Raw genomic sequence first — 26,118 nt, 5'->3', positions numbered from 1 at the left:
CTTTAAGGATAAATGTTATATAAATATTTCAGTATTCAACATATTGAAATCTGTAAACAAATAGTATGACCAGTGCTGTGACCCTGCGTTTAAATTCTGTATAAAACATTCTAATAGTATGGAAATTATAGCATGTGCAATTTTAGTATGCAAATATAGTTTGAGACAGATATGAGCATGCATACAACAGCTGATGGAGCTGATGGTGATAAAACTGTCCCATAATTCTTTGCACCTCCTCATTTCCACAGAGACAACCCTCTCAGGGGAATTTTTCAAAACAATATGTCAATGAAGCAAAAGAAAAGGAGCAGCTGGCACCGGCAAAATTCAAAGAAAAATTATTTAAATAACTTCATGAAATAAATTGAAAAGTGACAAAGCTGCTCTTCCAAGAAACTTTTATTTGATGTGAAAATGTGGTTGTATAGTAACAGTGTGCCCTAATTCTATACTATTCATTACGAGGAGTGCGTTTAGCCGTACTGCTATTTGTGGCTGATGCTCCTCATGGTCACCACTCTGTTCCTCTTTTCTTTATTTATGTTTTCCACACAAACCACTGTTGATGCTGCGAGGAGAGCCGACACACACATTTATCCTCCAGGTCTTTCTGTCTCCCTTTCTTTCATGAGGAGGCGTATGTATGAAATACATCCAGTGTTTCTCATTAACTGTCAGACTGGCTGGAGTGATGTGTGCTGGTCTGCTATTTAGTAATGGCTCACATCCATCCCTCTGAACCCCTGAAATAATCAATGGAACGGGATGGAGGGACGGATAAAAGAGAGGGACCGACACATTTGCAGGGTCAAGTGGAAAATGAAATACTGAAGAAATGGTGTGAGGGGAGAGGGAATGAGTGAGAGGATGGGTGCGATTTGTTGAACCGTATTTTATTTTAAGGAGAAATTTTAGACGGTTCTGCAGTAAAATGATTCAATATTCATCAGAGGAAACGTATGAACGGTGTGACTGGGTTGCACCAACAAAGATTAATCAGAGTTTAGCAAAACAAGTTTAAAATTATTAAAAATTAAGCAGGGCTCTGTTGCACAAGTCTGTTTACTAACTAAATCAAAGTTTATTGACGTAAACCAAAATTAGAGTTTAATTAATATAGAGATGTTTGTTTGCCCGAATTAAAATAAATAAATGACTATTAACTTTTGTCTGCTCTGTATTCCATGATCAAAATCACACTGTTTGCTAGTTTGCAAAAAAGTATAACATACAAAATGTTACATTGCTAGTTAACAAATAAAAAACAAGCCAGCTGGGAAAAAAGTTCACAAAAGTTACACTGGTCGCTAGCTATTAAAAAAGTTACATTGTTTGCTAGCTGGCAAAAAACTTTACAAAACATTACACTGTTTACTCATTAGTTAAGAGTTACTAAAAAGTTAAATTGTTTCCTACTGAGTGAAAAGGTTAGAAAAAAAGTTTAGAAGTTACATTGTTGTGAGTTTGGTCCTTAACCTTCTTTCAGGAAAGTGATCACTTTGCTCAGTCCATCTAAAAAAAAAAACAGCTATTTTAAAAGTTACAAACCCCCAGAAGTGCAAGTTTAAAGTTGGAGATTTGGTACAAAAGAATCTAGGTTTAGAGTAAAGACTAAACACAAACATAAACCCAGTTTTATGTTAGGTGCAACATAATTTAAAGACATGATTTAATAAGATTAAACAATGAATCCCTGTCAGTGCAACCCAGCCTATATGTGCTAACTTTGAGTTTATGAGGACTGAAATCATGAAATCTGTAAAATTAAAACATAGTGTGGCTTTTTTTTTTATTTAGACATTTTAAACTACATTCTGTACTTGGAGTTTTTTCAATTTTAAATGAACACAAGAGAAGTGCCACAGCATACAGTGGGAAGCAATCAAACTTTTGTGTTTTCTTCTTCTCCCAAACAAACCCGACATGCGTCACAAAACAAAAAGGCAACAGGTGCACGCTGGAGATGTGAATCCTTCAAATGATACTCCAATTACCTCCAATTCCACCCACCCCAATTCACTTTGAAAAGACTCCTTCATTGGTAATTAAAAAAAGAGAGTCGCGTTGAATCATGAGATTCAGCCCCGCATTCAGATTGGCTGGTCCTGAATGAGTGAGGAGGGGTGACGAAGGGGGGGAGGGAGGGAGGGGGGGTCGCAGGTTTATTTTTGTCAGTCAGTTTTTTGACTGGCAATCTACCAACATATAGTATCAATCAAGCCTCTGTATAGGAGCTCTGACATGAATGTCTAATTGCACCAAAGACAAGAGATGAGAATAGTCTTTTTAGTTGAAAGTATGCCACAGTGAAGAGGCTGATGAATTAACTATTCATGCCTTAATCAAGGTGCTTGTTTTCGGCCCATGAGCATGAGAGGAAGTGTGGCGCTGTGTGGAGGGGAGGAAGGAGAGGATGGGGAGAGGGAGGCGGGGAGGGGGAAGGGGAGGAGCTTGGTATATGCTAATGCAATTTAGAGTTGTGTTTTTGAAAACAATGCAGAAACACTGAAATGAAATGCAGTGCACCGACGGATTGAACCACCCCTGTACTGTGATAACTATTGTATAAGCCTTGCAGATGAAAGAAGGGGGACACATCAGCTTTTTAAAAACTGAACTTTTACAAAACGGGCTTTTGTAGAAAGATGCCAAAGGGATAGTTTGGATTATTTGAAATGGGGTTGCTTGAGGTACTTCTTGATAGTCAATGTATTTTCTATAGCTGATTGCGGTTGGTATGGAAGCTAAGCAATGTACTTCTGAGGACATGGTCAGCAGCAAAACATATTTCAGCTACTTAAAGGAAAAATATGTAATATTTTTACTGGACTACAGCCAGCAATGTACGTTTTTGTTTGTATGTTTCACATTTATTAGAGTTTAAATCAGTCCCAAATGAATAAGTGTCTGTTTGTGAGTCATAATAAATCAAGAATTATCTTTTAGAAGGAGTAGATGATTATAACGGTTAAACTGATTAACACGTTAATGGAGCCTGACAGACAATAAGGCCGGCAGTAACTAAACTCCAACTCCAGAGTGTGTGTATTGTCTGGGCAGTGAGCTTTTGATTTCAGGATTACAGACTTACTTTTAGTTATAAGCAGGTGATAAACTTACAATGTAGGACTTGTCATTGCTTCTAAGTGTCAAAATATAATGTTGTGCTCATTGCGCAGTACTCATTTTTGAATGTTAGGGTCTTGCATAGTTCTCCTCTAAAACTATTAAGATAATTGTACACTCTATATAGAATATTTTTACCACTTTATCTTGCTCTCAGACAGCCTTTTCTGAGGGGAAGCCACCTTTATATGAGCCAAATATTTCTCTCCTTAAAGCAACCATACTCCTTTAGCAAAAACAGTATTTTTACCTTGCAGAACACAGGAGTTGCTGATATGCAGCTGCCTCAATCTACTAGTTTGTTTGTGTTATTGCGTAACTTCTGTGTTTTAAAAGATTAGTTCAGATTCACTAAAGTCACAAAATAATACAAACAAACTGAGGCAGCAGCAGATCAGCAACTCCTGCATTCTGCAAGGTAAAATTACTGTACTATTACTTTTGGGGAGAGTGATATTTGGCGGATGTAACAGCTGTTTCCCATCGGAAAATTCTGTGTGACAGTAAGGAAACTATTGTAAACAAAGTGAACTTAAATGTACATTATGTTCGTTCTGTGTCTAGGGGTCTCTCTTACATTAAAACAACAACAAAATACATAGTTTGATGACATCTAAAGTAGTACTTTTTAAAAAAAATCACCACTGCAGATGATAGTCATTCTGACATTACTCAGATAAGTTTTATTCACTTTAAATTTTGGCATGTTTGCTTATTTCCTTCATTACTCTCTGACATGTATCATGATTTGGTGGAAGTTACAGCTAGAAAGAAATACACCAGATTTCAGTGGGTGTAACCATTGTTTGAAACATCTGCAGTAATTTCAGCACACAACTCATTTACCGTAGATAACACACTGACTATATAAGTACCTCACACAACCTCCCTTCAAATAATCCAAACTATCCCTTTAATGCTCTGGGCTAAACTGGAGTAACCTGCAGCAAAGAGAGAGCAGTAGGTGTGAGCAAACCTCAGCCAACACATTAGCGGCCCATCAGGGAGGACAGAAACACCAGGAGGACAGCAAATGATAGGTAATGTCCACTTCTACTCTTACATGTGCACACTGATGAGCACACACGTACTGTTACTTTTCATTTCTCCCCAGGTTGCAAATCGGGTGTGTTTGAGGCCTAATTTTCACTGTTCTCCTCTGAGCACACACACAAACACACACGCTCACACACACACACACACACACACACACACACACACACACACACACACACACACACACATACACAAATATACTAACCCCTCTGTGCAGCGACTGGACCCTTTCCTTGGAATAAGAGTGAGAGGAATTCTGTCTAATTTATCATCCCTTATATCGCCGCTGACCCATGTATATCAAAGACGTGACCCCCGTGGTTACCTTGGAAACCAGACTGGCTCTGTAGGCGGCCAGGGCTTTCAGGTACTCCTTCTTAGCAGCCTCTGTTTTCCTCTTGTAGCTCTGCAGGAGCAAACACAACAACAACAACAACGATTGATTACAAGGTGATGGCCAAAGGCGAAAATGACCCTGTGGTCCACACACTGACTGATGTGGAGGAGATTTTGGGAGTCATGGTACTCTGTGACGAAAAAACACATCAAAATACATTCATTGCATTTGATATTCTGCATGATTTAGCTGCATTCTCAAGCATTTATTTCTCCAAACTGTCCAGAATGAAAACACCAAGGAAGCTTGTTCTCAATAATGTGAAAAGGGAGTTTGAAATGTTATGGAGCGAAATGAGAAGTGGATTATTGGAACAATTATGCCAATAATGATATAGACTGATATAACAGTGATCAGGCCAATAATATTGGTCAATCGATATATCAGTCAGGCTCTTATTATAAGTAACTAAACATAAATAAATGATTAAATAATATAATATGATATAATATAATATAATACAATACAATGCTTGATTTTTTCTTTTTTATTTCTAAGCTTGCGTTGTGCCAGAAAACATCCTTGTCCCAGACAAGATTTCACAAATTAAAACAATTTAAAAATGTCTTAAAAGGCTTCAAAATCTAAAACTAATGGTACCTTTGAAAAGATCAAAACCTCGGCTATTAAACCTTGTAATGCGCCGACCTCCAATTTTTTATTTAATGTAGAAGTCAGATGTAAAATCTGTCTTATGAAGTTGACAAAATGCAATATTTTTCATTTCACAGCATAGTCGTAGTTTAGAAAGGCTACAGAGTTGACTTGTTATGGTTGAGACACATTTGATAGCAAAATATTTAATGAATAGAAAGTTTACCCGTGCTTGTACAGTATTCCCGCCTTTTTTGAAACCATGAAGTGAGACAGGGGTCCTCAGGGAATAGCTAACCCTTTTTATGCCTGATTAAATTATGTTTTTGCAAAAATTTGACAGAGATGACAGAAATCTGGGAAACAACTTTAAAGGGACAGTATTTCCATTAAAAAAAAATCTATTTTTAAATAAATATAATAGCTAATTTGTGTACCCATGTTATGAGTAGATATTGTTAGTTTTAGATTTGAAAGATTTTTTAAAATATTTTTTATTGTTTGAAGCTGTGAAGTTTTGTCTGGCACAGAGCAAGTTTAGAATTTAAAAAAATTAAAGCAAACCAAAACATTTTATAAATTACATATAATTCATATAAATCCTTAAAGAATAATTGAGAAGGTCGGGGTTAATAACTTTCAAAGTTTTTCTTTTATAGGACATGGTTTGTCCCAATTGTCAAGAATGGGTGATATTTATATTTCAAATTAAAGTGGAATTGAGAAAAGGATTCGATAATATTGACTGACCAACGTCTGTATCTGTCTGGCTCTAATGTGGGAGGTGGACCAAGAGGAAGAAAACAGACTGAAACAAAGATTTTTGGATAGATGCTAAAACTCAGCTCATAGAAGTTTAACATGAAAACATTTTAATTTAAACAAAGTGGCAACAACGATTGATTACAAGGTGATGGCGAAAGGCACTGACTGATGAGGAGGAGATTTGGGAGTCATGGTGCTCTGTGATGAAAAACACATCAAAATACAGTCATTGCATTTGACAATCTGCATGATTTTGCTGCATTTTCAAGCATTTATTTCTTCAAACCATCCAGAATGAAACGCCAAGAAAGCTTGTTCGCAATAAAATGGAGTTTGAAATATTATGGAGCTAAATGAGGAGTGAGGAGCTGTTTGTCATTTTGTGTACTGCTTTTTCAGCCTCTTCCTCTATTAAGGCTGTTGCTCATCTCTTAATCAGAGCTGATGTCCCAGCAAATCATTCAGACGAGGAAGAGAGAAAAAAATAAATAAAAGAACTCAAAACAGCATTAGCAAAGAGGCAATCTCAAGCCTCCTGAATGAACCTCAAATGATGCGTTAAGACAGGGAATTGGAGTTAATGTCATCACATGTCACTCATGGGTTCTTTAAAGCTGCCATTGCCTTTTTGATGCAGCGGGAAACAAGTCGCGAAAAAGTCCACCCTTAAATCGATGAGGAAGACTCAGATCTCGGCTCCTCTCTGGAGCATTTTAATATGAAGGAGAGCGTGTGTGTTTGTGTGTGTGTGAATGCGGTGGGTAATTACTGATCCTCAGTGAGAGACTGTCTGTGGCTCCGTGGACGGGGTCATTTCTTTCAAAGAGGTGGGGTAGAATAACCATTAAGCATTCATGTGTTGCCAAATGCACATAGGCTGGCAGCTGCTAACACAGTCAATAAACAAACAGACATACACACAGAACAGCAAACAAACCGGGATGAAGATGGATACAATCTCTTGCTCAAACAGCTGATGTTTATCCTCTCACTCATCCCTATTTACAATATTATTATTATTTCCCTGCCATGATATACATCCAGGTATTCTGGACTAAGAAATACTCCAAAATACAGGAGATCTGCATAATTAAAACAGATAATCCTCATTAGGAATTACAGTAAAAAAAAAAAAAACAACCTTACCCCTCACCCCTTAAATATTGATAGAGCCGTGGTAATGAAACCCAAACTACTCCCAGCAGCTGTGATTTCAAATTAATTTAACACAACTAATGATTTGTGCAAGAGAACATATTGTCGATATAGACCGATATCTCAGAGAGAGGTCAATATCGGACCAATAATGGAGGTTGACAGACATATCAGTCAGATTCTAATTTTAAGTAACGATAAATTTAAAAAATCCACAAGTAATAAATACAGCAAATATAAGATAAGATAAGATAAGATAAGATAAGAATACAAAAGGTAGGCAAAGAGGCTGAAAACTATTCTGATAATCGTTTAATCAGTTTGAATAAATTTATTTTAGGAAAAAAGGTAAAAATTCTCACATTCCAGCTTCTTGAATGTGGGTATTTTCTGCTTTCTTTACTCCTTTATGACAGTGAACCAAATATCTTTGGGTTGTGGACAAAACAAGACATTTGAAGTCGTCACCTTGGGCTTTTGGAAACACATTGTTTACCATTTCCTGACACTTAATGGACTAAACAATTAATCAATCAATCGAGAAAATGATCTACAGATTAATCGACGATGAAAATAATCGTTAGTTGCAGCACCTGGATAATCCTCATTAAGAATTACAGTAAAAAAAAAAAAAAAGTGACAACCTTACCCCTCACCCCTTAAATATTGATAGAGCCGTGGCTGCCTCTTTAATGAACCCCAAACTACTCCCAGCAGCTTTAATTTCAAATTAATTTAACACAGCTAATGATTCGCACAACGACGGATACTTTTAAATAAATTACCATGCCTAAGGATGTCTAATTATTCCAAAGTGAGTGGATTCATTAGCAATTGAAGCCGTCAGAGGCTGCAGGTCAGTATGAATTAAAAATAACAAAGCTGCGAGGGGAGAGCATATGCCTCCATCGTAATCCTGACACAGAGGTGTCCCGCCTGAATTAGCCCCTAATTGTACCTTAATGAAATGTTCTTGTTTGATAACCAGTTAATTACAGGAGACAATAACTCCGCACCCCGCTGACACTGAAGGGAGTGATTACCCCGACGACCGAAAGACCGAGAGACCGGTGAGACGAAGGAGGAGAAAGAGGAGGAGGAGGAGGAGGAGGAGGAAACAAATGAGAAATAGAGAAAGTAGTTGAGAGAGGGGGGAACAGGAAAGTAAAGAAGGAGAGGAAACGACCCAAGAAATACTGGATTGTTGGAGCTGATGCAGATACAGATATCTGGGAGTAAAATAATTCAGATGTCGATATATCAGCCAGTACGCTTTAAATATTCTGTAAACTTTTACTGCTTTTTTCTGTATTTTTAATACTGGATTTTTGGGGCAGATGCTGATATTAGGGGAAAAAAAATCAGTATCAATACATCAACCAATATTTCTCTATACAGACTATAATACACAGACTATATAATATACACATAAAGACATTTTCAATGTAAAAGTTGTTCATACTTGTGACAAAGATATATGAAAAACTTTTCATGATCATGTGCAATATTATTTTCATGACTACCTTTCATGTAGAATATTATGTTTAATATTACATTCTCATTAATGTTCCCCATTGTGCTAAACCTAAATCACCCCAAGCATAATTTTCTCCATCATATCTTATGTAGAAAAGTTTTCATAATGGTGCATATCAGTAAATATTTACACCGATACGATGCATCTGTGATCGGCCCATATATCGGTCGACTGGTATATCGGTCGGGTTCTTGATCTGTCTGTCTGTCTGGCTCTAATGTGAAAGGTACACAAAGGGGAAGAAAACAGACTAAAAAATGGATGGCTATTTTTGGATAGATGCTAAAACTCAGCCTAAAGTAAAAGTTTGATATCAAAAACATTTCGTTTATACAAAGTGACAGTGTTCTTTTCCCTTCTATCTCCGACCTTTCACTGATACACAACTCCAACACAGCAGACTCAATTAAATAAAGCTAAGGTCTCTCCTCCTTCCTACCCAACTCCATTATCACTGTTCCTCCCCACTGCTGCAAAAAAAAAAAAAAAAACTGAAAATTGATCTTAATCTTAAGTAACAAAAACAAGAAAAATGTTCTTTTGTGTTTCTGGGGCAGCTTTAACATGTAGTCACCTTGAGGAATAACGCAGCCCAAATAAGGCATTGATCTTGCACTATAAAACAAAGGCCTTCGGGAATTTAAAAAAACGCTGTATGGCGTGCAGGCATTTTGAAAAACATCTTAATAAAAAAGAAAATATGAACATAAACATGAATAAAGAAAAACACTTTGTTCTACCGAACTCAAGGGCGGCACTGGAGAATACACAACAACGCTGCGAGTGAAGTGTGGAAAACGCAAGAAAAAGAATCACAAAAAGAACACAAATCTCAACAATGGAACTTCTGATCGTTCCTTCAATAAAATACAGCAATAAAACATGCTGCCTTCAATGCATTTATGTGAATTCTGCTGCGTGGTGTGTTTGAGGAGTACTATAGGTAATTGGAAACAGGGGCCATGTTCTAGTTAAAACAAAGCTGCATGTAGGGGAAGGCTTGTGTTTACATTCTGGTGCTCCTGCGCGGCTCCAGAGGGTCTGACTGTGACATTATAGAACACCTCATCGGTCCTATAGAGATGACGTGAAGGCCCATGTCGGGGGAAAAAAAGAAAAGGAAAGGCATAACAGCATATATATCAACAGATCAAGAGCAGGGAGAGATAGAAAATGAAGCTGTGTATTGAAAATGTTTAAGATATGAGACACTCATATGGGAAGTTTTCATTTTAAAAGCATTTCACTTGAACATTACTGGTCTGCAGCTGTGGATACAGTTACGAGCTGCAACAATTAATTAATTGGTCACTTGAAAGAAAAGTAGTTGCCAACAATTTTGATAATCCATTGATCGTTCTAATCATTTTCCAAGAAAAAAGTCAAACATTTGCTGGTTCCAGGTTCTTAAATGTGAGGATTTTATGTTGTTTTTTTGTTGTCATTTTTGACAGTAAATGAAGATTTGTTGGTTTTGGAGTGTTGGTTGGACAAAAAAAGCAATTTGAAGATGTCACTTTGAGCTCTGAATTGTAATGAGCATTTACATTTACATTTTAAATTCTAAACAGGGCTGAACCGAGGGGAATAAAAAATTCTGATATTGATATATACTCCTTATACAGAATGTATAATGTATATGCCATACGCACACATCTTTTGAAATGGTCTCGAATATTTGTGACCATGACATGTAATGGAGGCAAGATAATTTACAGTTTAACAGTAAATATTGTTGTCCAAAAGGACATCAGATCTTGGAAACTAAAGTTTTACATATATGTTCAATAATTAGAAATAACTACAAATAAAAAGACACACAAACAACATATATATACATGCATATATATTTAACCTGAATTAAAGGAGAAATCTGTGATATATTTACTGTAATAAATCATAAAAAGTCCATGATTTGTGTCTGGAGATCAAGGAAACATGTTAAGTTGAAATACTCGATAGTCGGACAACAACGCTACAGCCTCCTTTGAAATGTCTATTCCAGCACATAGCTTCAGTTTTTGCTTGCATGTTTCACATTAATTAGAGTTCAAATTGATGCAGAATGTTTGCTGAATGAATAAGTTACTGTTTATGAGACGTAAGAAATCATTAGTAATCTTGTATAATGTATAATAATCTTATATATGTTTCTGACTGGTAAATTGAGCAATATGTTAATGGAGTCTGGAAGGCAGTAAGACAGGCAGTCACTGAACTCCAACTCCAGTATTTTCAGAGCAGTGGGCTTTTGCTTTCAGGATAATTGACAGTTATAAGCAGCTGATCAGTTTACAGCATAGGTTTCATCCTCAATTTTGTCAGTTTATGATGTTTTGCGTTCCTGCAGCGTTCCTGCAGCCTGCCTGACCTTTCTCAAGTCTGAGGAGGAGGGTGTCAGGGGGAGACAACTCGCTTTAACCATAGACTGTATATTAAATATAATTTCAGCCTATTTAATATACAGTCTATGGCTCCAACTCACTATGTGGACTGCTTTTTCCCATTTTGTAAATGCAACTGCTACTATTGATCCCTTAAGAAAATGTGTCTCAATGCGTCTCAAAATCAAATATCAAAATCTCAAAACATTTGCTGGTTCCAGCTTCTTAAGTGTGAGGATTTGCTGCTTTTCTTTGTCATTTATGATGTAAATGAAGAGTCTTTGGGACTGTTGGTTGGACAAAAGAAGCAATTTGAAGACGTCACTTTGGTCTCTGGGAAATTGGGATGAGGATTTTTCACTTTTCTTTTTTTTTTTTTTTACATTTTTATAGACGAATAATTCATTAATTCATTGTGAAAATAATCATCAGATCAGTTGATAACGAGAATAATCTTGCAGCACTACATAGTGTGTTGTAATATTAAACTAAAGAGAGAAATTTTAATATCTTTGGAGTATTAACATGCAGTCGCAGAATTAGTTACACTCTGTAAATATACGGTTAACAAGTTTATCCATTTGTTGTGCTGAAAATAAGTGACAGTGCTAGTCACGGAGAATAATTAGAGCAATCACAGTGTTATTGCCCAGACAGGGTACTACATTTCATTCCATAATGACATCATTACCTCAAGTTAATTATGTGCCTTGTGAGGTGACACGTTTGATTAAACACATGAATGCACAAACAAATCAAAAAATTAGCGGTGGAACGGCACAATAAATTGGGTGGATTTTTAATGGTGGGATTGCCCTTTTGTTAGTTTTGTCTCTGTTCCCAGGTAATGCTGTGAAGGACAAATGCATTTAGGAGAACAGAGAGGCAGAAAGAGGGAGAGCACCGCATCTACAGTGCAAAATCTAAGGTGAAAAAGATGCCGGAACACGAAGGGTTAAGCAGCACAAACAATAACATTTCAGGAGCAGATGTCCTTGAGGCAAAACCAAGGACAAGGCAATTGCTAATCTTGTATTCCCAGCATGATCAAATCACCAGGCAACAGATATAAATAAAAGGACAGGAAATGAGGAATTCACATTCAAGGGTGTCAGCGGCGAAATGAAGATTCATGGTGAAGAGCCCCGGTGAAGGCGGCAAAAATTAACTGCAAATAAAAGGGACAGACGGCCTCCAAAGTCCGGCGTATAAAGTAGGTTTTGGTGGGAGAAAAACACACACATGCTAGATAGGGTCTAGTCGACGGTGGCTGGGGCTGAGGAGAATGGGCTGCACTTTGTCATGGAGACAGGTGCTTTTATTTGACACCCAATAGGCTGCACCCTGACTGGATATTCTAAAAATATGAGTCTGCGCATGATCATCAGACTGTCTCGTTTTCCATTCATTTCACACCATCATTTGTTACCACAAACACATAGAAACCCCTTTGACTTTGTCTGTTGGTGTGGAATGCTAAAATGAAATAGAAAATGTGCTGGATGGAAGGAAATGCTTTAAACTGCAGTAAATGTTAATGCAGTTTCATATGTACAGGTCAGCCTGCAATAAAATTAAATTGACTCCTGAAAATATTCAGGGAAATATGTATATCCACACTGCTGATGGTAGGAAACTTTTCACTCCTTTAAATATGTGATTTTCACTGCATTAAGACAGGATAATGATAGATTTAGTTGATTCAGTAGTGTTGGTGCATGTCTAATCCACAGATAAATGTGTAAAAAGAAGATTTTAAGGCATTATATACATGACTCTCACTTCATAAACAAATCATTTTATATGCTCCATTATCTTGTGAGTTGAAAATCTTAATTTACTAGCGCTGAAACATCATTCCACACCATAAATATACACATTCTTATTCAGTTTTAGCATAGAACAAACACATTATGTTTGATAGCTCCACCATACCATCTGCAGTATGTTCTGTGGATCATGTACTATACTATATGAAGGATCTTCCTATGCTTTTATGCACATATAAGCAACTTAACTTGGATGCGCTTTCAGATAACACTGTCTAATTGCAACACCAGAGATGTTAAATGTTAAATATTTGCAGCTGCATGAGAAAGATACAGTTAGTTATGATCAGAGGCTCAGTTTTCCCACCATGTGTTAGAACAGAAAGACTCCGCAAGCTGTGAATGCTCTGCAGAATTTACAGTATGTGTGGTTAAGCTGACCTGTGAATTTGCATGGCAACAACTTACAAATTTAAACTGAGGTGTAAGAGAGCGGTTTTACTCTGACTGTTTCACAGGCTAGTAACTAACATTTGAATTTGTTCTGCATCCTTTGACTGATGGTTAGTCAACTATTGGTCTGCCCAGTCAGTACTGTGACATACCTTGATTAAAAGGGAGGAAACATCTCCCATCTGAAAGCAGTTAAATGGTTAAATGGCTGCATTTACAATGCTTCTTATAATTTCACACATGCCGATAGCAGCCAGCTAGCACGCAAGGTGCTAACCTGTCCATTGGGAGCAATTTGAGGTCCAGTGTCTTGCTCGAGGCAGCTCTCCCAACCCATCAAATACCGCAGCTAGGTCATTACCCCTATGCTTCGAACTATAGCACTGTAGGTACCCCATAGCGTCATTTTTGGAGGCGCCTGTCTAAACAGCGAGAAGGTTCGCATATGAAGGAGGTGGGGTCGACTGATGGGTCAAACAACTACAGGACTTTCTGCCAGGAGACCAGGGTTCATGTCCCATGTGTCCCACATTCTAATTGTGGTGAAAACCTGGACAATTTTGTTGTAAATGTTGAAAACTGGGACATTTTAGTGTTTTATAGAAAATTGTTGGGACTGAAACCCCTCAAACCCCTGACAAACTCAAAGGTCTGACTCAACATGAGAACATTCTGCTACAGGGGAAAAACGTCCTATTTTTCCGTCCTATTTCTTTAAACCAATCAAAATCATTTTGGGCAGTGCTAAGCCCAGGATGCAGCGCTGGTGCCCCTGCAAAACAGTGTCGGGGGTAACTTGTTTCGATAGAACATTTGCACGTCGGGAGACAAGCCCTGGTATTAAAATGTCTACATCGGTTCACAGCTCTTAGCTTGTTCGCGCTTGTCTGGTTTGCATCCCAGGTGCTAAACTGTCATTTTCAGTGTGTAGGTTGCGATCTCAGAGGTCATTGTTTCTGCAGATATTTTTTTATTTTTTCAAAGCAGATTTTGTACCTTTATTTTTAAAGTCTACCCAGACATTGCATGTTAATTATTGCTAACTTAATTCCAGAGTCCTGCATGTGCAAAACTGACACTAGAGGTTTATCTACAGCGTCATGGTTTCAAGGAAAGGCCCACTGACATTGCTGCAGTATTTGAGGAGAGGGAAGTGAGAATATTTTGCCCAAGGACACTTTGACATGGACAGAAAAAGCTGGTGATTGAACTGATAACTCTGTGATCACTGAATGAGTCACTCTACCTCTACAGCTTCAACTAACTAATTTTGACTTTTGAATTTTGAATGTTATTTCTTTTCAGCATTACATGCTCCTTTGTAGAAAGATCGATTAAAGGTGAATTCTCCATACTCTGTGTACATGTAGAGAGTATCAATTTACCTGTTTCTGCTCCTCTCCCAGTCCGTCCCACATGGAGGCTACTATCTTGGATACGTCTCCAAAGGTGGCGTTGGGATTCTGTCCTTTAATGGCTGCCTGGGTGTCTCTGAAGAACAAGGCGTAGGCTGACACGGGCTTCGTGGGCTCATTGGGATCCTTCTTCTTCTTCTTTTTTTGGGGCTTGGGCTTGGGCTTCATCATGTCCGAAGACGGCCGCTTCTCGCCCGTGATCTGGAAGACCATCAAAAACACACAAAAAACAAAACGGCTTATTGACACCGCAGAAACGAGGTCTACCAATTCAACTGGAGTGAATAATTGCATCTCTGATGAACGCTTAGAACATTGGGTCCAGGTGAAGCATGTAAACTTCATTAAATCCACAATTCAGGCTCTCTGTTCAATACCCGTGTAGTCGGCGTTTGAATATTGCAGCAATGTTTCACTGACAGTGAAACACTTTGACACAGGCAGTGGTTGACAGCATTTTTTTTTGCTGCCTTACTTTGTCAAAAATAACATCTGTTAGTTGAATTTATCAAACCTTTTCAAATCTTTATTTTTCAGTTGTTCAGCAAGTCATAAATTCTGACTTTTCATGCTAGGGGTGAAAGGAATTTTAAATCGCCTGCTGTATCTGCTCCAGCTTTGATGTGGTCGCAGAATGAATTGGAGAGAGCAAATGGAATTACTTACTGATAGGAGAGGTGGTAATCATTTTTATTCACACACGCACAGTGAGAAGCACAGCAGCAGAGATGTATAGGCAGGGAAATATATTTTCTTTAACTAAAGAATCCCCTTCCCCTTGTTATACTGTATCACTGCAAGCTAGCATTTAAATACACGATGAATCTGAAACACTGTGGAGGTGGCAGATTCAATTATACACTCATTCACATTCCCCTGACAGAGACGAAGCAAATCCGCAGAGACATTGGTTTGGTGGGCAATTTATGAAAGCAGTTTTACAGATTTACATAAAGCAAATGAATGTAAACAAGTGCCCTGCTCCTCTCATTTAAATGAATGAGTGATTTAAATGAAGGAGTGGTAAGTTTCAAACCAGGCTGTGTACAACGCCAGCGACAAAACTAGATTGATCCCCAACGCCTATCTGTGTCACTGATGATCAGCCCATTAGAGTGTAATTCTGGTATTTTTAAACCTGGGCCCTATTTTAAAAGGACTACTATTGATTGCTGCATTAACTTAATTCAAACATGCATCACCAAAGAAAATTCATGCCATTTTTTTGCACCTGCTTAGGTCATGAATGGCTACTTTTATTTTATTTTATTAAAGAAAGAAAGCAGAAGAGAAAGTCAAAAGGAGAAATAGATTTCATACAGACAGAAACTACTCGACATATCTGATTTATCATTAACAAAGTACATTTTTTTTCAAGTTGTCATTTTTCTTTATTGTGATAAAACATACTTTTTATCTTGGTGTTATTGTATCTTGACTTACAAAAAGCTTTGCAATTGGTCCAGTGAATCTCCTCAGCCAGCAGCCACGAAACAGACTGCAATGACTGCTACATAACCCTTGAGTGCACCCATCAAAGTATGTCTGATAACAGTGCTTGTTTTTTTGCCACTGACAGGCTGAGATTGTTATTCTAAGTGTCTGACAACATTACAGAAGGGATCCCTATAGAGAAAGACCTTTTTGTTAAAGAGTAAGACCCTTTTTGTTTAACAAGAATCAGCCGTTACTTTGCTCTCTTCAGACTCAAAACGCAAAAACAGCAATTTTACCTCGGAACACTGGAGATGTTGGCCTGCTGCTGCATTTTGTTTGTGTTATCGTGTTGTTTTAAGACATGTTAAGGTGTGTGACTGTGCGTGTGAGTAGAGTGTGGAGTGGGTGTGGCTGGCTGCAGGACAGAGACAGGTGTGGCCGATGGCTCGTGAGAGCAGCGCCAGGTGAGCTGACTGGCACAGCTGGTGCTTGTCTGCTAATTACACTCTCCCCCTTTTTTTTATGCAGTGGTGTGTTGGACCTCTGATGACTGCTGCCACACCACAAAAAGAAATACTGCTTGGTGAACTACACTGAGTGACTGAACTACGTGTGTGCCACAGCAGCCAGGCAGCCAGAGGCACATGTTGAAACGTTGCCTATTTATTTTAAAATCTTTCCGCATGGTAGCAGCAAGACGTGCTACACACTGGAATTACTATTTAAAACATTCCTCGCATCTGTAACTTTCCACCTCTGCACAATTATCCTAAAACACCTATCCAAAGCATACCCAAAGAACACCGAAAGCTGTTCTCGAACCATTTGGAGAACTTTGCATTGTTTGAAAGGTAACAATCTGATTTTTTTTTTTTTTTTTCAAAAGATATTCCTGGAGATGACCTGTAACTGTGACTTATTGGCTGGAAAACACAATGAGCCTTACCCATCCTAAGTTCAAATGTGAACCACAGCAAATGAGCATTTACATGTTTTTCTAAAGGTATATTTGGAAGTTTTAAATTAAAGAAGACCACTCTGAACCCCCGAAACCCCCTCCACATCAGAGTAACTGAAGCATGAATACATTAGTGCTTTATCCCTTGTTAAAACTATGCAGTACTTTGTACACATAAAGGTCTCAATACAACTGCTATGATGGCAACTCTTAGCACACTACCTAAGTTTGTATAATTTCCCTGTCCTAGCTTTATATTACATAAAAAAATCTGCATATTGTCATTTTCAGGATTTCATTGGATGAAACACCAGTCATCAAGACAATCTGTTCCGGCTGTCTCTTTCCTTACACAGAAGAAGAGAGACAGGCTCTTCTTTTCAATTCAGACTCTCATTGATTGTCACCTGTGGACAGGATATTGAAGCTTCTAATGGCTCAAATGAGGTGTCAATCAAAAGGACAGAGTGCACCGACCATCTTGAGACCATGTTGCTTCTCTCTACATGCAAACTCCAAGCACAGACAAATGGATAATTAAAATTCTGCCAGCTTGTTCATGCAGATTGTGGATATTCATTGGTCGAAATAGTGTGTTTTGGACTAAGCATGTTACTGGATTGGATGGACTGGACCTTTCCCAATGAAACAGGACTATTTTTGTGGGAATATTATCCATCAAAGGATTACTGGGAGTCTCCAATGGTGAGTTGATTCAGTTTTATGATTGTTTGTTTGCTGGATGGTGGCACTGACTGCACCTGCTGTTGTGACTTTATCTCAAAATGGCTGGCATCAACTGAAACACAAGACTCTCAGCTTTCTGAAAGTATACTGCATGAATATAAATGCTTACATAACAGTGCATTTTGTTCGGGTAGTTTATGGGTATTTATCAATGGAAAGAGTGTATTTTGGATTGGATCAACTGGACCTTTTCTAGTATAATAAGTTTTTGTTGTGGTTTGTTTTTGTTGTGGGTTATTACACCTGGTGGCGTAGTGGTTGGCACTGTTACCCCACAGAAAGAAGGTTCTGGGTTTGAAACCCCTCCCCCTCGGCCAGCTGGGGGCGAGGAGTTTGTGTCTGCGGCCTTTCTGTGTGGAGTTCGATTGTTCCTCCCGTGTCTGTTTGGGTCTGGTTTCATCCAGCAGCCCAAAGACATGCGGGTTAGGTGATTGATAGATGGATGGATTACTTCAAATGTAAGTTGCCCAATTTTGTGATGGTGTACTTGAGTGTTTGTGGTGTAATTTGTACCTGCTATTGTGACTGTACCTTTAAATGGTTGGCTTTGAACAGTATGTCTCTTCAGTCTACATCTTTACATACTAGTTGTTTTACCAAAACTCAGGAGAGTTAAAGAATAAGATCATTTTTGTGACTAGGCCACTGACAAAAACAGCAATTTTATGTTGCATAATTATAATAATGTTGGTCTAGCACTGCCTCAATCAGTTTGTTTGTGTTATTATTTTACTTTGGTGTAAAACTTTTTGTACCTATTAGTCATTTAGACTCTAAAATATGTAGAAAAAAGGGCACAGTTTTACAAAATACCAGAATTACCATTTAAAACATTCTTCAGATCTGTAAATAAAAGAGGTCTATTCACTTTTTTAAAAAAAACATGCAATATTTTTAAAATCACTTCAGAAAACAAGATTTCATGTCATGTCTTTTGTGTGTAAGAGTTTGCCAACAAACTGACAAACACACCATGGTGGTAATGGATTGTCAGCTATTTGCAACTGTGTAATTGGAAGGGTGAAATTATCTTTTACAAAAGGACCAAGAGAAGATTGTGCTGCTTTTAGTGTGAGCCAGATTTTAGAAATGTGCTGCTCAGAGCAAAGAAAAAAGGAAAATTTAGAAAATTAACAAAATCAAAGTGGTTTCAACACTTAAATTCAATCGTGAACTACATATTTCATATCAATTTTCTTTTCTAATATGACACCACACACCACCACACCATTACATACTAAAAAGGAAAAAAAAAAATCATGGCTCCAGTTCCCCTCAACAGCAAAATTTTGCAACCATGTGAGTTTTCCAGCCAGCCAAATAAAAAGCACAAGCATGACTACCCCTGAATTCCTGTTTTTAAACTCAACACTACAGTTAGCATGCGAGCCATCTCTGAGAAGCGCTGCCAAGCCCTCGCCTCCTCCTCCTCCACTACTACAAGCCAGAGAAGCGTTGCCACATCAGTACCTTCGAATGAGGATCAGTCTCCTCTTCCTGATTGGAGCTTGAGGGGGAGGGCGTGGCCGATTTACTTCCGGGAGGTGAGGGGGAGCCGTGAGGCAGTGCACTCCGGCTGACCTGAGGGTTTAGCTGGGTCAGTGCACTCATGGGGTTGGGCAGTATCGGAGGTGAGCTGTTTATCATTGGGTGGTTACGGGCGGGGTCATAATGAGAGCCGTCTGGGTGCTGGTGATGGTGTTGCTGTTGGTGGTGGTGCAAAGCCATCTCCTGCATCTGGGGTGAGAGAAGAACACCAGCTTTACTATCTACTCCTCTACTCAAAGTAATAAAAGTTTGCCAATTAGCCAAATACGCAGAGACTTTGAGGAAATATGTATGTGTGTTGGACAAAATCTAAAAAAAGACAAAAAAAAAAAACTTTTTGAGATGTGTTGTAATGAGGGAACTATGTCTGCTGGAAGAAACAAGACAGACAAAAAAAACCCTCTTACTGTTAAACTGAAGCTGGTGGTTAGAAAGCTTCTCTTTTCTCTCTCAACTGTCTTTTCTTAGGACGGCAACAGGCACTATTTTCAAACTTGTAGGTTTAAGGCCAAGTTTTTCTATAGCCTATTACTTTGTTTGGTAACTGACATTCATACAAAGGGAGATTTTGAATACTGGGAGCAAATATCTCACTAAAAAAAAAAATACATAACCTCTCAACCCAAACCCACCAAGGCAGCTCACTCAGACATTAAAGAAGACATTTACGTTGCTCCCTAAAAGCTCATACCATTCACTCTTACCTCGCCAGACTAGAAAAACATGAATATTGCATGTGTGACATTCCCCATAGTTTTCTGAAGGCTTATTTTGTTGCTTTGAACCTTTGGATTTATGGCCAGCTGACATCTTTGTCAGTTACTGGAGGCAGAAAATCAAGATTTCAAGGAGTTAGAGTTGGATGAGAGCAGCAGTCAACATGGCTCACTGTGATAGGCTCAGACAGCTGTCAATCAAACAAATATTACCTAAAAACTACCCCTTTAAAGATACATTTTTAAATAAAATTAATCACTTTGAAAATACAGAGCTTAAAGCAGCTGTAATCTAGCCTGGCATCGACAGACTAATTTGCGTACCTCTCAGTCTATCAACCTGAAGAGACATCTACATGTAATATGTTTATAGTTACCAACGCACGTTGGACAAAATGCCTCTGGATGCGGTTGGACAGACCTACAACCAATCAGAGCAATCAGATGTGTGACAAAGAGGTGCTTGGTCCATTTCCAAGCAGGGCAAATAATGGCAGCCGCCTTGTTACAAACTTTCTCGTATTACAGCTAAACAGTGCGCTAAAATATGTTACTAAAAACAGTTCAGGTGAAGAATAGGCAATGTACCATGCAACTTTTTACATCTGGATGGGTGATGCTCCTTTATCAATCATCTTATACAACCACAGTTGTGATTGGCCTGATCAGATCCAAGGCTGGTGGTACTGTGTCTGAATGAAAGGGGGGCCAGACGTATCTGTCGGAGCAGATTAAAACATGAGCTCTGCAGATTTGTTTGGTTCCCAGGCTAGCTGTAATCAATATTTCTTTGTTAACAACAGATCACATGACTACTTGTATATCAAAGGGGTTGTTTGTTGTGATGACGCTACAAAGACTCTGCAGTTCCCTTTAGCTCTTGGAGTGTTTTAGCATCTTTTAGCTCATTATTTTGATTTTCATCTGCTTTGGTTCACTCTCACTGATTCACAGTTTAATAAAGAGGTTTTTTTTTCCATATTCAATTCAAGTCAAAGTTCTGAGACATTAGGAGAAGCCAAATTTTGCATCGCCTCAACTTTCAGCTGTGTGACTCTCAGCCATGAAACACAGAGGCTCATTAACACTTAAAGCTGGGTTAGGCAGTTTATTTTTGGTTTTACTGGGCAAATGTTCCATAATAACCTTAAGCATAATGTCATTGAATTGGTCTGAGAGAAAACTAGACTTCTGCTGATACTTTTGGCTCCGTTTCCAGGCATTAGACAGTCTTGCTCATGACAGGAGACATTAGCCAATCACAGATCGGTAAGATAGTTGACTGTTGAGAGTCAAAACGCGAGTATTTGACGACCTGGGAGTGAAACTCAACAATCAACTTTGTTTCTCCAGAATTGCTTACTGCACCTTTAAGTCCAACTCCTTTTCGAGGAGGCTCTCTGTTGCAGTTAAAGGTACAATTCATAATTTCTATTGACTTCTATTTCTAGGAAGTGCAACAACAAGTGCTCTGCCTCCAGGGTCCTTGAGATACACTGAGACATGGCTGGTGTGTGGGGAAGGCTTCGGTTCCTACTTCTGAAAATTCAGTTTTAGGAAGCCAGAAATCTCAGCACCTTGCAAAGCAATCGTTGCGTCAGTGGCATTGCTTAACAACCCTATCAACCCCCTGCAGACATATTATACTCACTGTGTGCAATGAAAGAGGAAAATGTTACTTACTGCCACGCAAAATAACACGTTTTCAAATAGAAATAGAAACAAAAAATGGTGCTCACAGCTGGAGAGTGACCCCCACATGCAGAACACCCTTCAGAGTGATTACAGACTCTCAAAAAGTTCTGCTCCTTTAGCAGTCTTAAAAGATCTTCAGTAATAACTACATCAAAAGCTTTTCTTCAAGATTCATCAGGACAGAACATGAGCACGGACCAAAGGATGCTTTTAATGCAGGCATAAATGGGAATGTTTGGCAATTTACAGATCAGAAAGTGATGAACTAGCATTTGTTAGCTCTTTTAAACATTTATGAGTTAAATAATACATTACACATTAGTGAAGTGCTAAAAAGATCAAATTGAAAAGGCCTGAGCATATGAGGTCTTGATAAACACGAGTGGAGGTTCAGAGATGAAGGCTCGGCTCTCTAATCATAATTGGTCCCAGTAGATTGCTGGAATAAAAATGCACAACAAAGTAATGTTGTACGAGGCTCTGGCCTGCTTTGAAAACTCATAATATTCACACGACATTAGATTCTGTGTTTGCCTCAGCAGCTGCTCACAAAAGGCAGCCATGAACAAAGACATTCCTTTTGCATTTCAAATAACCGAGCTCTAACCTCCCCCCATCCACGGCAATCTCCAACTTCCAATCATAATTCAAAACACCATCACTACACTTCTTAAAACATGAGGAAATAGCTTCAGCAAAATAAGTAGTGAGACAGGGGGGAAAAAAGAGGAAGAAAAGAGGAAAGAGAAGGAAATAGAAATCCATTAATTTTCCATTTTCCATGGACTTGCTCTTTAAGGGTCCTCACAAACCAAGAAGCATTGAAAAACCAATTAATCAAACATGAATGGGCTATCATAGCTATAGCAGACGCGTTTCCATAGCAACAGCCTCCCGGCAAAATTGTCACCCTTTAATCTGAGCCACACCATGTTTAATATAAACAAGAAGGAGACATGCAGAGCAAAAGAGTTCACCGGGGGAAGGCACTGTGGCATCATGGGTACTGGGTGTCAGCCTCGTAAGAGCAGAAACGGAAAAACCTCAGGTCACTCAGGCTTCACAGACGTACATACATACATACATAAATTTGCATTCCTATTTAAGGGATTGTTTTGAGACACGTTCTTTTGTAAAATATGTTATATATAAATTGATTTTATTCTTGCGGAGGAAAATCATGGAGATGGTGGAGACTGCAGTGGTAACCAAAGCATGTTTGACCACAGATAAAAGTCAATGTCAGCGTTCAACCTTAATGTTTTCTTTCACTTGCCAGTCAGAAATCTACTTGCCCAAAGTCAATTTTTACTTGCCTCTAAAAAAAAATAGTTTGATTTATTAGTGGTTATTAAATAACAACAAAGACTTAAGTTAATTGTCATGTTTAATCTAGAGCTGCAACGTCTACAAAATGTCAGAAAAGTGGCTACCCCAGTCCAAGGACATGTCTTTGTCTTATTTTGTCAGTCTAAAAATCAAAAGATATTCAGTTTAATGTAATGAAAATGAATGAAGACAAGACAAAAACAGCATTTTCTGCCATTCTGCATGAAAAATTACTTTAATGATTAATTGATTATCAAACTATTTTAACAGTATTTAACATTAATTCTTTTGCACCAGTTGCCAGAGTTTCCAGATTAACTCGCCCAACATGGCTTTTTACTTGCCGTTGGCAAGTGGGAAATCCTTATTGTTGAGCCCTGCAAATGTCATTCATTTTCAACTGAGCTGCCACTAATGATCATTATCACAATCAATCAATCAATCAGTCTCTCAATTATTTTTATGATTAATCCATTAATCATTGTCTCTTCATTTATTATGATAACTTACAAAGAAAAGCAGCAAATCCTCATATTTAAGAAGCTGAAAACAGCAAATGTTTGACATTTTCACTTGAAAAATGAATTTAAAAAATGAGTCAATGATTAAAATAGCTGGCAACTTTTCTTTTGATCAACCGATCAAGTAATTGTTGCAGCTATACTTTTCAACACAAAATAAAATAATTCACTGTTTTTCTTGATTTTGTTTTGAATCAAGCACACATTTCATCTGCTGTTATTCATTTTAACTCTCATATTTCATGGCATTAACTCACATTTTTTAATTAGAGCTGAGTGTTCTGTCCCAACTAATGAAGCTGTTTGTCACCAGAAAATACAGGGACAATTTAAGTACTGCATTCATCTAAGTTGTGGCCACTTCAAGACGAAGACAGGCACAAAGACAGTGATTCATAAACATGAAAATGTGCATTAGCTTATTACAGTTACTTAAAGCAGCTATATACAGTATAACACCTTGAGCACTTGTGCTCATTACTCAAAACACTCCTACTGTGATAATCTACTTCTAACAGTCATGCTTCTGTCATTCCTTAAAATGTCTCTGAGTGCTTTTAGCTGCTGCTTTCACCTGTTCAAGACAGAAAAGCGCAAGAAGTTATCACATTGTGCCATCAAGCCTGGGCTAAATAAAGCGGGCGGCAGACGGCTGTACAAATATTATGAAAGAATCTGACAAAGGTTGCCGGTTGCCATAGGTACTGTATGCTAATTCCTAATGGTATCATCCGAATAGCTGGGCCTAAAAGAGGGGGGGGGAGTGCACGGTGAGTAACCGGATTTAGTTGGCCACTGCTCTCTGCCTTTAGCATGTAACACAGACTGACTTTTCACGGACTCTTGACATAGACGACAGGCCTGTAATATGGATTTTATTCCTCGATAGATGACTTGGTTCTGTGATGCAACATGAAAAATTTTTTATTTTGTTTGAGTGGAGTAGACCTGATAGATGGTTACAGGTCCTTATTATTACTGTAACGCAGCCATATATGTGCAGGATCTGAGTCCAAATTTCACTATGGAGACAAAATATATTGTATCATGCTGTCATCGTATCAGCTTTGTATCATACCGAACAGGACCTTGTCGTTCAGATCTTATCAGCTCTGATTCTGATATTATTGTGGGGTGTTGTAGGATTCCTGGGAGATTCACATGTGCTGCAGATACCCGCACTGAGAGACGGCCCATGTTACAAAATGCAAATGCTATGTTTTGTTCGTGTTCTTAATGTACAATTGTTACTCTCTGTTGGTGTCTGTAATGTGTTTGTTCACAGATTGATGGTTTGTGTTGCCAGTTGTCATTTTTGTGCTGCTCTGTGGACTTTTCAGTTGACACCATGAGTGTGGGGTCTAATACATTTCACCACTCCAGCTGGAGTTTGCAGAATTAGTTGGAACCCAAGCTAGATATTACATAGAAGAATGATAAATGACAGAATAATTTGAATGTTATGCAGTGTGAATATATGCATTAATGACATAACAGTATGGGCATTGTACCATACATTACTGTATGATCATTGTACTGCACTGTATCCTATTGCACCATGCTGCAACACACTATAGAGTATCATCATTCTGCTGTATTTCATGACACAACTTTAAACCAATAACTACCATATTAAGCAATGTACTGGCCTACATTTATCTATTTAGATTATTTATAAAGTTGGATTGAGTTCTCTTGGGTATTGTCATAGCTGTGCTTAACCTCCAGCAATTTAGTTGTTTGTTGTAAAGCCCCAGGAGATCAGAGTCCCATATAAACATGGGAGGCAAAGTAAGAGTGAAGAGAGACAGAAAGAAACATAACGGAGGGGGAAAAAAGTAAGGAAGCAGCGACAGAAAAAAGACACAAAACCCTACATGACCTGAGTAGTAAACCCCATCTCCTAAGTTAGCAAGCAGACAGTTAGATATTGCTTTTTGGTGATGAGCAGCCAGGCAGACCTAAACTGTGATGTAAAGCCAGGAAACTCGGTGTGAACGTGTTCCTCTGCCATCGTTACGCCTGTCGTGTTTGTATTCACATCTTGTACATCATAGTCAAATGGGAGTCAAATAACAAAGGCTTTCCAATTATGTGTAGCACATTGTGTGCGAGATGGAATATCACAAAGCCATTGTTCCCCTGCTCCTGCTGACCTTACCTTTGAAATGGTTTCACGGCCGCTCCAATTGCCTGCACCATTTGATTTAGCTAAGGGGATTTGACCACCAGCACAGAGATGAGAGAGGGGAGAAGAGAGCCCTACTATATGGCTACAAGGAGAAAGAGGAGAGGAGAGTGAAACTGCTAACCTTGCTCCGTCCTCATGATGATTATACCAGAGTGGCATCTGTTTCATCATTTAAATAAGCGGCTTGATTACTATGCAAGTTTTTATTGCCCCGGCATCATAATAAACCAGTCTCTCCATGCTAAAGGATCAATAAATGTTGTGCTCTTGTTTCAACTTATTATCACCATCTAAAAAATCTAAATAAATCTTCAGTGTGCGT

The 26,118-nt window shown here is 38.3% G+C and overlaps 1 protein-coding gene across 2 annotated transcripts in view; it reads right to left on the bottom strand.

Moving 5' to 3' along the window:
- The window catches only part of tox2 (TOX high mobility group box family member 2), a 151,555-nt gene that overhangs the window by 6,961 nt on the left and 118,476 nt on the right, over positions 1-26,118 (bottom strand). The window contains exons 5-7 of one of the 2 annotated variants that reach the window (XM_084737688.1): positions 19,267-19,533; positions 14,625-14,855; positions 4,511-4,591 (exon numbers count right to left, since the gene is read on the bottom strand). In XM_084737688.1, coding sequence (XP_084593814.1) covers positions 4,511-4,591; positions 14,625-14,855; positions 19,267-19,533 — 579 coding nt within the window. The remainder of the gene's footprint in view (positions 1-4,510; positions 4,592-14,624; positions 14,856-19,266; positions 19,534-26,118) is intronic. The other variant, XM_084737697.1, reaches the window with a different exon arrangement.

The sequence above is a fragment of the Lutjanus erythropterus genome, chromosome 2 (genome assembly GCF_056507025.1).
Source record: "Lutjanus erythropterus isolate fLutEry1 chromosome 2, fLutEry1.hap2, whole genome shotgun sequence".
NCBI classification, from domain to species: domain Eukaryota; kingdom Metazoa; phylum Chordata; class Actinopteri; order Lutjaniformes; family Lutjanidae; genus Lutjanus; species Lutjanus erythropterus.
This window is presented reverse-complemented; position numbering and strand designations above follow the sequence as displayed.